The 10,087-nt window shown below is 47.4% G+C and overlaps 1 protein-coding gene across 1 annotated transcript in view; it reads left to right on the plus strand.

Annotated features, from left to right (window-relative positions):
• Positions 1–10,087, plus strand: part of dachd (dachshund d) — a 129,559-nt gene that overhangs the window by 37,733 nt on the left and 81,739 nt on the right. Inside the window, exon 3 of the mRNA XM_084311471.1 lies at positions 3,683–3,826. Coding sequence (XP_084167597.1) covers positions 3,683–3,826 — 144 coding nt within the window. The remainder of the gene's footprint in view (positions 1–3,682; positions 3,827–10,087) is intronic.

Here is a 10,087-nt window from a genome sequence, read left to right on the forward strand (position 1 = left end):
CTCTGGTGTCCTCCTCTGGTCTCTCTGGTCTCTCCTCTGGTCTCTCCTCTGGTCTCTCCTCTGGTGCCTCCTCTGGTCTCTCCTCTGGTCTCTCCTCTGGTGTCTCCTCTGGTGTCTCCTCTGGTCTCTCCTCTGGTGTCTCCTCTGGTATCTCCTCTAGTGTCTCCTCTGGTCTCTCCTCTGGTCTTTCTGGTGTCTCCTCTGGTCTCTCCTCTGGTGTCTCCTCTGGTATCTCCTCTAGTGTCTCCTCTGGTCTCTCCTCTGGTCTCTCTGGTGTCTCCTCTGGTGTCTCCTCTGGTCTCTCCTCTGGTGTCTCCTCTGGTGTCTCCTCTGGTATCTCCTCTGGTGGCTCCTCTAGTCTCTCATCTGGTCTCTCCTCTGGTGTCTCCTCTGGTATCTCCTCTGGTGTCTCCTCTGGTATCTCCTCTGGTCTCTCCTCTGGTCTCTCCTCTGGTGTCTCCTCTGGTCTCTCCTCTGGTGTCTCCTCTGGTCTCTCTGGGTCTCCTCTGGTCTCTCCTCTGGTCTCTCCTCTGGTGTCTCCTCTGGTATCTCCTCTGGTGTCTCCTCTGGTCTCTCCTCTGGTCTCTCCTCTGGTGTCTCCTCTGGTGTCTCCTCTGGTGTCTCCTCTGGTGTCTCCTCTGGTCTCTCCTCTGGTGTCTCCTCTGGTCTCTCTGGTGTCTCCTCTGGTGTCTCCTCTGGTCTCTCCTCTGGTCTCTCCTCTGGTGTCTCCTCTGGTCTCTCCTCTGGTCTCTCCTCTGGTGTCTCATCTGGACTCTCCTCTGGTGTCTCCTCTGGTCTCTCCTCTGGTCTCTCCTCTGGTCTCTCCTCTGGTGTCTCCTCTGGTCTCTCCTCTGGTCTCTCCTCTGGTGTCTCCTCTGGTGTCTCCTCTGGTATCTCCTCTGGTGTCTCCTCTGGTCTCTCCTCTGGTCTCTCCTCTGGTGTCTCCTCTGGTCTCTCTGGTATCTCCTCTGGTGTCTCCTCTGGTCTCTCCTCTGGTGTCTCCTCTGGTGTCTCCTCTGGTCTCTCCTCTGGTGTCTCCTCTGGTGTCTCATCTGGTCTCTCCTCTGGTGTCTCCTCTGGTCTCTCCTCTAGTGCCTCCTCTGGTCTCTCCTCTGGTGTCTCCTCTGGTGTCTCCTCTGGTCTCTCCTCTGGTGTCTCCTCTGGTCTCTCCTCTGGTGTCTCCTCTGGTCTCTCTGGTCTCTCCTCTGGTGTCTCCTCTGGTCTCTCCTCTGGTCTCTCCTCTGGTCTCTCCTCTGGTCTCTCTGGTCTCTCTGGTGTATCCTCTGGTCTCTCATCTGGTCTCTCCTCTGGTCTCTCCTCTGGTGTCTCCTCTGGTCTCTCCTCTAGTGCCTCCTCTGGTGTCTTCTCTGGTCTCTCCTCTGGTGTCTCCTCTGGTCTCTCCTCTGGTCTCTCCTCTGGTGTCTCCTCTGGTCTCTCCTCTGGTGTCTCCTCTGGTCTCTCCTCTGGTCTCTCCTCTAGTGCCTCCTCTGGTCTCTCCTCTGGTGTCTCCTCTGGTGTCTCCTCTGGTCTCTCCTCTGGTGTCTCCTCTGGTCTCTCCTCTGGTCTCTCCTCTGGTGTCTCCTCTGGTATCTCCTCTGGTGTCTCCTCTGGTCTCTCCTCTGGTCTCTCCTCTGGTGTCTCCTCTGGTGTCTCCTCTGGTCTCTCCTATGGTGTCTCCTCTGGTCTCTCCTCTGGTCTCTCCTCTGATCTCTCCTCTGGTCTCTCCTCTGGTGTCTCCTCTGGTCTCTCTGGTGTCTCCTCTGGTCTCTCCTCTGGTGTCTCCTCTGGTCTCTCCTCTGGTCTCTCTGGTGTCTCATCTGGTGCCTCCTCTGGTCTCTCCTCTGGTGTCTCCTCTGGTGTCTCCTCTGGTGTCTCTGGTCTCTCCTCTGGTGTCTCCTCTGGTCTCTCTGGTGTCTCCTCTGGTGTCTCCTCTGGTGTCTCCTCTGGTGTCTCCTCTGGTGTCTCTGGTCTCTCCTCTGGTGTCTCCTCTGGTCTCTCTGGTGTCTCCTCTGGTGTCTCTGGTCTCTCCTCTGGTCTCTCCTCTGGTGTCTCCTCTGGTGTCTCCTCTGGTGCCTCCTCTGGTCTCTCCTCTGGTCTCTCCTCTGGTCTCTACTCTGGTCTCTCCTCTGGTCTCTCCTCTGGTCTCTCCTCTGGTCTCTCTGGTGTCTCTCCTCTGGTGTCTCCTCTAGTGCCTCCTCTGGTCTCTCCTCTGGTCTCTCCTCTGGTCTCTCCTCTGGTGTCTCCTCTAGTGCCTCCTCTGGTGTCTCATCTGGTCTCTCCTCTGGTCTCTCCTCTGGTGTCTCCTCTGGTCTCTCCTCTGGTCTCTCCTCTGGTGTCTCCTCTGGTCTCTCTGGTGTCTCCTCTGGTCTCTCATCTGGTCTCTCCTCTGGTCTCTCTGGTGTATCATCTGGTCTCTCCTCTGGTCTCTCCTCTGGTGTCTCCGCTGGTGTCTCCTCTGGTCTCTCCTCTGGTCTCTCTGGTCTCTCCTCTGGTGTCTCCTCTGGTCTCTCTGGTCTCTCCTCTGGTCTCTCCTCTGGTGTCTCCTCTGGTCGCTCCTCTGGTGTCTCTGGTCTCTCCTCTGGTCTATCCTCTGGTCTCTCCTCTGGTCTCTCATCTGGTGTCTCCTCTGGTGTCTCCTCTGGTCTCTCCTCTGGTCTCTCCTCTGGTCTCTCATCTGGTGTCTCCTCTGGTGTCTCCTCTGGTCTCTCCTCTGGTGTCTCCTCTAGTGCCTCCTCTGGTCTCTCCTCTGGTGTCTCCTCTGGTGTCTCCTCTGGTCTCTCCTCTGGTGTCTCCTCTAGTGCCTCCTCTGGTCTCTCCTCTGGTGTCTCCTCTGGTGTCTCCTCTGGTCTCTCCTCTAGTGCCTCCTCTGGTGTCTCCTCTGGTGTCTCCTCTGGTCTCTCCTCTGGTGTCTCCTCTGGTGTCTCCTCTGGTCTCTCCTCTGGTCTCTCCTCTGGTCTCTCCTCTGGTCTCTCCCCACCTACATTACACTAGTTTGAATGTATCCACATCTGTCTGTACATATCTGCATAAAATAATGTTTACATAGCTGTAGATACTATATCTGTATCTGTATATATCCCTTACCTACTCTTACTAGATACCGTGCTGGCCAGTATGACTACTACCATAGTGTCTTTATACCTGTATCACTGTACACATAATAATACTACTACTCACTGTACTGTATATACATCTGATTAGCACTACACTCAGTAGTACTCATTTATATATTTTATACCCAGTTTTAATCACCTGTACATTGTATATTACTATTGCACTCTAGTCTGACGCCAAACCTTTTTTTGTGCTGTATAATGAATGACAATACATTTGAATCTAATCTAATCTAATCTAAATTTGACAGTTAGGCAATGCTGAACTGAGACAACAAACAAAGAATCTGGGGACAAAATCAAACATCAATCAATCAAAATCAATCTATTTAGAGGCAGGACTTCTGACGTTTGCGAACCCCCAGCATAGCATCATTTACTGAATTATTTCACTCATGTGTGTGTGTGTGTGTGTGTGTGCATGTGTGTGTGTGTGTGTGTGTGTGTGTGTGTGTGTGCATGTGTGTGTGTGTGGTTGGTTCTGTGGCTGGGGGGGGGGGGGGGGGGGGGCGTGTCAGACGTGCAGAGGTCTCTAAGTGCCGTGTCTCCCCTCCCTCCTCTCTCTCCAGGCCTGACAGCCGCGGCGGCAGCAGCTGCCAACGCTGCCATCGCTGAGGCCATGAAGCTGAAGAAGATCAAGCTGGAGGTGATGAGCGGCTACCACGGCAACGCCAACCAGCATGGCGTCGACATAGAGAACGGAGACCTGAGCGGTGAGGACGCCATTCACACACACACTTAGAATCTTTATTTATGTCCACATAAAGACAATGTTTAAAGGACACAAATAGTATCAGTGCACTTGTACATTGTGGGTTATTCTGATACATTCGTGCCCAAATTGACAATGGCAACCAAAGTTACACACACACATGGATGATGAACCTGACAATCAACACACAGCTCATGGATACAGATAGCAGCGTCTTCTCCAAATTGCGCGGCTGCCAATAATTGCTGACACTGAGCAATATCTTGCTAATTGTTTGGCTCTTCTCTTTGGAAGACCGGCCATCTGAAGACCTCTAACACCCAACTTATAAACATGACCCAGGCTTCCAAATATGAAGACTAAAAGTTTACAGTTGTAGCCGAGTTGTGATATGGTATGCTCTAACAGTTGATACTTTAACATTTTGGTTGTAAAGGCTTCCTCTAGACTGTAGTCAAACGTGCAGCCAACTTCTAGGATGAGAACCTCTCTGTTATTCTCATTAACAACAACAACATCGGGGGTGTTTGCTGAAATATCAGAGAACAGTGAATTGTCCCTACACACACACACACACACACACACACACACACACACACACACACACACACACACACACACACACACACACACACACACACACACACCACACACACACACACACACACACACACACACACACACACACACACACACACACACACACACACACACACACACACACACACATCCGGTACACAAAAGCTTGCATGTGCTGAAAATACACATGGATGTCCTAAGAACTATACATCTGCATGGGAATGTGCATGTGATGGTTGGATGCATGCACACACACATACACACAAGCAAACCCAAGCATACACACACATGCATGCTTGCACTCAGGCAGAAGAACACAAATACACACACACACTCATACACACACACACTTAAACACTCGCCACCATCTCTCGCTCCATATATCGTTGTCATCATCATCAACGGATCCCCTGCATACAGCTTGTTTAAAACCAAAGATACACGAGGTGTGATTGACTCGTGTAATTGTGTTACCTTATTTTGAATCCCCTAAGGCAGGTATCTACTCTCGTGTAGCCTGTTAGACGCACATATCTTATTGTCGCAGTTCATTATGCATTCGTGGGGTTTAAAAAACCCTGTTAATACTGCAATTATGCACCTTGGTTAAAGGTAAGTCCTCTATATTCACACGTTGAAGCCTTCTCTGTTGAAAGGCTCATAAAGGCAGAGTGAGAACACAGTTTCCCGAAGCTATCAGCTTTTAACAGAGGACTAATTGAATTGCTGTGAGAGCCGGGTTTTTCACTATGTGCCGTTTCAATTAATTATTAGCCCTAAAATGTAGACGGATTTTTGTAATATCACACAGAGCCACTTAGTGTGTTCCTAGAGAATGATAATGTTGTGTGGAATCATGAGCCCATTACAAATTATAAACTGAATGTAATCCCCGAAGCTTTGGTTTGCTAAATGGTGGTTTCCATTCACTCGCTGCACTAAGTGGCTCGATTCCCGCGCGCATTTCGACGGCAACACTTGACACCGCGGAACGATTTTGGCGTGCGCACGCTCGGGGTAAAAAAAACAGGATGTGTTCCCGAGCAGATTTAACAAAGCGAAATACATAAACTCTGAGGTCATCACTCCGAGAGAATAGAGAGAGAGAGAGAGAGAGAGAGAGAGAGAGAGAGAGAGAGAGAGGAGAGAGAGAGAGAGAGAGAGAGAGAGACAGAGAGAGAGCAGGAGGGAGGGGGGGGGAGGAGGAGGAGAAAAAAATAAAAGAATACGATTCTGCGAGGTCACGGAAATAAAGATAAATGTGAATACGAAAGCGCAAGGCTACGGCAATGGAGCTAATAAGAAACTGTTTTATCTTTTTACAATTCAAATTGTAACCTTGAGCCCCGAGAGCCAGTCACACGGGTCCCGCCGGAATCATAATTCTGGCGGAAGGGAAGCGCGGCGCGGGCGAGCGGGGGCCACGGCATTAGCTCTCTGAGTGAAATATATGGCGGCGACGCCTCTCGGCCCCATCCACAATCAATTGGATTCTTTTCCTTTAATATTTACTCGCAGCGATGAGATGCTCGTCTGCATTGGTGATGAACAGTCTGCCACTGGCGTTTGAAGGTGACCTGTCAGTGAGTATGGACAAATCTCTCGCTCGCAGAAATGTAGAAAATAAATCATTAGAGGGGCAGGCAGGCAAGACAGCGGCCCTCTCTCTCTCTCTCTCTCTCTCTCTCTCTCTCTCTCTCTCTCTCTCTCTCTCTCTCTCTCTCCCTCCCTCGCTCGCCCTCCGCCGGATTTAAATCAGCTCAGATTTACGATTTGAATTAATGCTTCGTTTGGTCAAAGGAATGGGTCGCCGAGACAAATGATGTTTGGTACTGAAGCCATCCTAATATTGATTACTGGGTGTCGTAGCAATCTCTTGTTTATATCAAGCGCTCTCCTGTGACAGGGTGGCCAGCAGAAGTCATCCTGATAATACGCGGGAGAAATATGGCCCCCGCTCAGCACCGCGGGGCCATGAAACACGTCTGGGAACCACAGCTGTCTCCCTCTCAGCGAGCCCCGGGCCTATCGCAGTTCTGTACGAGCGCTTTTTGTTTGTGGATATGTATATCATTTCACAGAAACATTAACTGATTTAACCCTCAAGAGACCCGCGGGGGCGCTTGTTTTCTTTTGCATGCAGTGTAAATGTGTTATTTTCTGCCCTGTTCTAAAAAAAAAATTTATTTGAATATTTCTGCATACTGTATACCGGGGTCCCTAAACAGTCTCGGCATTGCATAAATTGGGTATGACTGGAAAAGCAGAGACTCTTGTGGATCCAATGAGCACATACTGTAATTCATGTGTGATGATATCAGTCCCCATAGTAGCCATTTCATTGTAGTGAGACCAATTTTGTAAACTTGACCTCACTGGATAAAAAATTACCTATTGTGACCTCTAGGATAATCACAGCCTCATTAAACTTTACAACCACAGGTTAGAGACATAGGGCATTCAGGGAATGTATGGCGTTCCTTTTATTGACAAGAGATGAGGGGGGGGGGGTTCTGAGTATCTTCCAGAACAGAACTGCTTACCATCCAATCACAGAAAAATGCTATTCTTACAGGAATATTCAAATATCAATGCAGCATGCATTTTCTATGGTGTTCCTCAAGATCTTGGTGTCTTAATGCTGTATTTTGAAGGGATTTATGACCATGTTTATCAATGGTGCACCAAATCTGTGTAACAAATGTTATTAACCCAATAATTGCTGCAACAACTTATGAGACATAATTGAGCATGGGAATGGCCATCATACGCTTCCATCATAATTTTCTGAGCCCATATACACTCTAAACTTCCAATCATAATGTCCTAAGCCCTTATACACTCTAAACGTCCAATAATAATGTCCTAAGCCCTTATACACTCTAAACGTCCAATCATAATGTCCTAAGCCCTTATACACTCTAAACTTCCGACCATAATGTCCTAAGCCCTTATACACTCTAAACTTCCACCATAATGTCCTAAGCCCTTATACACTCTAAACTTCCACCATAATGTCCTAAGCCCTTATACACTCTAAACGTCCAACCATAATGTCCTAAGCCCTTATACACTTTAAACTTCCGACCATAATGTCCTAAGCCCTTATACACCCTAAACCTCCACCATAATGTCCTAAGCCCTTATACACCCTAAACCTCCATCATAATCTCCTAAGCCCTTATACACTCTAAACCTCCACCATAATGTCCTAAGCCCTTACTTACATACTATAAACTTCCAATCATAATGTCCTAAATCTTCCAAATTTGAATAGATGCCTACGATTTATGTCTAGATGATTTACGACTAGAAAAACTTGACACACAGCGCTGCATCTCAAATTAATCTTCAGGTTTCCAGCTTCCAGATGATGTAAACCACTTATAAGTGGTACATACTGTTGACCTGCTATCTCCCCCCTAAAAGACAACCCCCCCCCCCCCTCCCAACAAAACACACACAAAAAATTGATCCACGTGGGTCTCTAAGGGTTAAAACAAAACATTGTTTGTAGAGCTGTTACACCGTAGGAAGCTCTCATACACTATTTTGGTGTTTGAATGCCTAATACGTCCAGCTCTCTGGTCCTTTATCCCTGAGGAATTCACACTTGTAAATCACTTGACCGATATAGCATGAGACTGGATAGGAGGGAGCTGTAGCAGGCCTGAGCCTGGTTGGGACTGTTCACAATGACTGACTTCATGCTTTTCTTATTTTCTCTGCTCAGAGAGGAAACAAATATATTCAGTTAGGTTTTATAATATATATATATATATATATATATATATATATATATATATATATATATATATATATATATATATATTTTTTTTTTTTATAAATAATAATACTTATAAGTACTATGTTAGCAAAGATAATTAGCATGCTAATGAATGCTTCTGATACTTGTCTTATAAGTATGACACTGATGTTTGATCAGAAACAGTCATTATGCAAAGCCACCGAAAAGATTGTACTTGGCTAAAATACAGGTGCTTCATCTCCATTCTGGTTTGAAGCAGAGCCTGTATTGTGAGCAGCTTAAAGCGGGAGCCAGGCACAGAGAGAGAGAGAGAGAGAGAGAGAGAGAGAGAGGAGAGAGAGAGAGAGAGAGAGAGAGAGAGAGAGAGCGAGAGCGCAGGAGGGAGTGAAGGACGCCGTGTTCTGTTTGTAGAGCCGGATTGCCCTGCCGTTGTCTTTGTGTTGATGTAAATTTAACAGGCTGATGTTTCTCCGGCGCATTAAATATTCATCACAATTAGACCTTCCTGTTTGCATCAATGTTATTAATTATAAGGAGAACAAAAAAATAATAACAAAAAAAACATCCCGTTCAACTGTCCTCGCCAAAATAACCAAACGTTTGGAGCGAGGGAGGAAAGGGAAGGGAAAGGAGAGAGCGAGATGCAGAGAGAGAAATAGAAGAGAGAGATATATGCAGAGAGAGAAATAGAAGAGAGAGATATGCAGAGAGAGAAATAGAAGAGAGAGAGAGAGATATGCAGAGAGATAAATAGAAGAGAGAGAGGGAGAGAGAGATATGCAGAGAGAGAAATAGAAGAGAGAGAGATATGCCGATAGAGAAATAGAAGAGAGAGAGGGAGAGAGAGAGATATGCAGAGAGAGAAATAGAAGAGAGAGAGGGAGAGAGAGAGAGATATGCAGAGAGAGAAATAGAAGAGAGAGAGGGAGAGAGAGAGATATGCAGAGAGAGAAATAGAAGAGAGAGAGATATGCAGAGAGAGAAATAGAAGAGAGAGAGGGAGAGAGAGAGATATATGCAGAGAGAGAAATAGAAGAGAGAGATATGCAGAGAGAGAAAAATAAGAGAGAGAGAGATATGCAGAGAGAGAAATAGAAGAGAGAGATATGCAGAGAGAGAAATAGAAGAGAGAGAGGGAGAGATATATATGCAAAGAGAGAGAGAGAGAGAGAGTGAGAGAGATATGCAGAGAGAGAAATAGAAGAGAGCGATATGCAGAGAGAGAATAGAAGAGAGAGAGATATGCAGAGAGAGAAATAGAAGAGAGAGAGAGAGATATGCAGAGAGAGAAATAGAAGAGAGAGAGAGAGAGAAATAGAAGAGAGAGAGAGAGGAAGAGAGAAAGAGAGAGCCTTCTCTCTCTCTTTGATTTTCCCTCACAGTCTTTTGGGGGGGGGGGGGGTGGGGGGGGGGTGGGGGGGGCTCTCGGAGCACAAATGTGGATTGTTCCTGTGCCTCTCAGGAAATGCCACAATTACAGATCACAGACCAAGCAAAACACGCGTGGCGCTGGGCCTTGGGGGGATAAACAGGCCTCCGTTCCCTCCCAACGCATTGACCCCAGCCACAACCTTCATTACTGGGAGAGGAAATATTGTCAGCTGCCCACTAACAAACAGCTGCCAATTTCAAGAGAAGGAATTGCCTTTTTTCTCCCCCTTTCCAGCAGTGGAAGAAAATACTGAAAAAAATAAATACAAAAGAAAACAGAAAAGAAAAACAGAGAGTGAGCTCTGAGACCTTAAGCAAGCAGGAGGGAAGGAGGACGAGTGCGGTATTCATCCTCCCCTCTCTCTCTCTCTCTCTCTCTCTCTCTTCTCGTCTCTCTCTCTTCCTCTCCTCTCTCTCTCTCTCTCTCCTCTCTTCTCTCTCTCTCCCTCTCTGTCTCTCTCCCCCCCCTCTCTCTCAGTCTCT

This window comes from Notolepis coatsorum, assembly GCF_963971535.1.
Source record: "Notolepis coatsorum genome assembly, chromosome: 3".
In the NCBI taxonomy this organism is placed as follows: Eukaryota; Metazoa; Chordata; class Actinopteri; order Aulopiformes; family Paralepididae; genus Notolepis; species Notolepis coatsorum.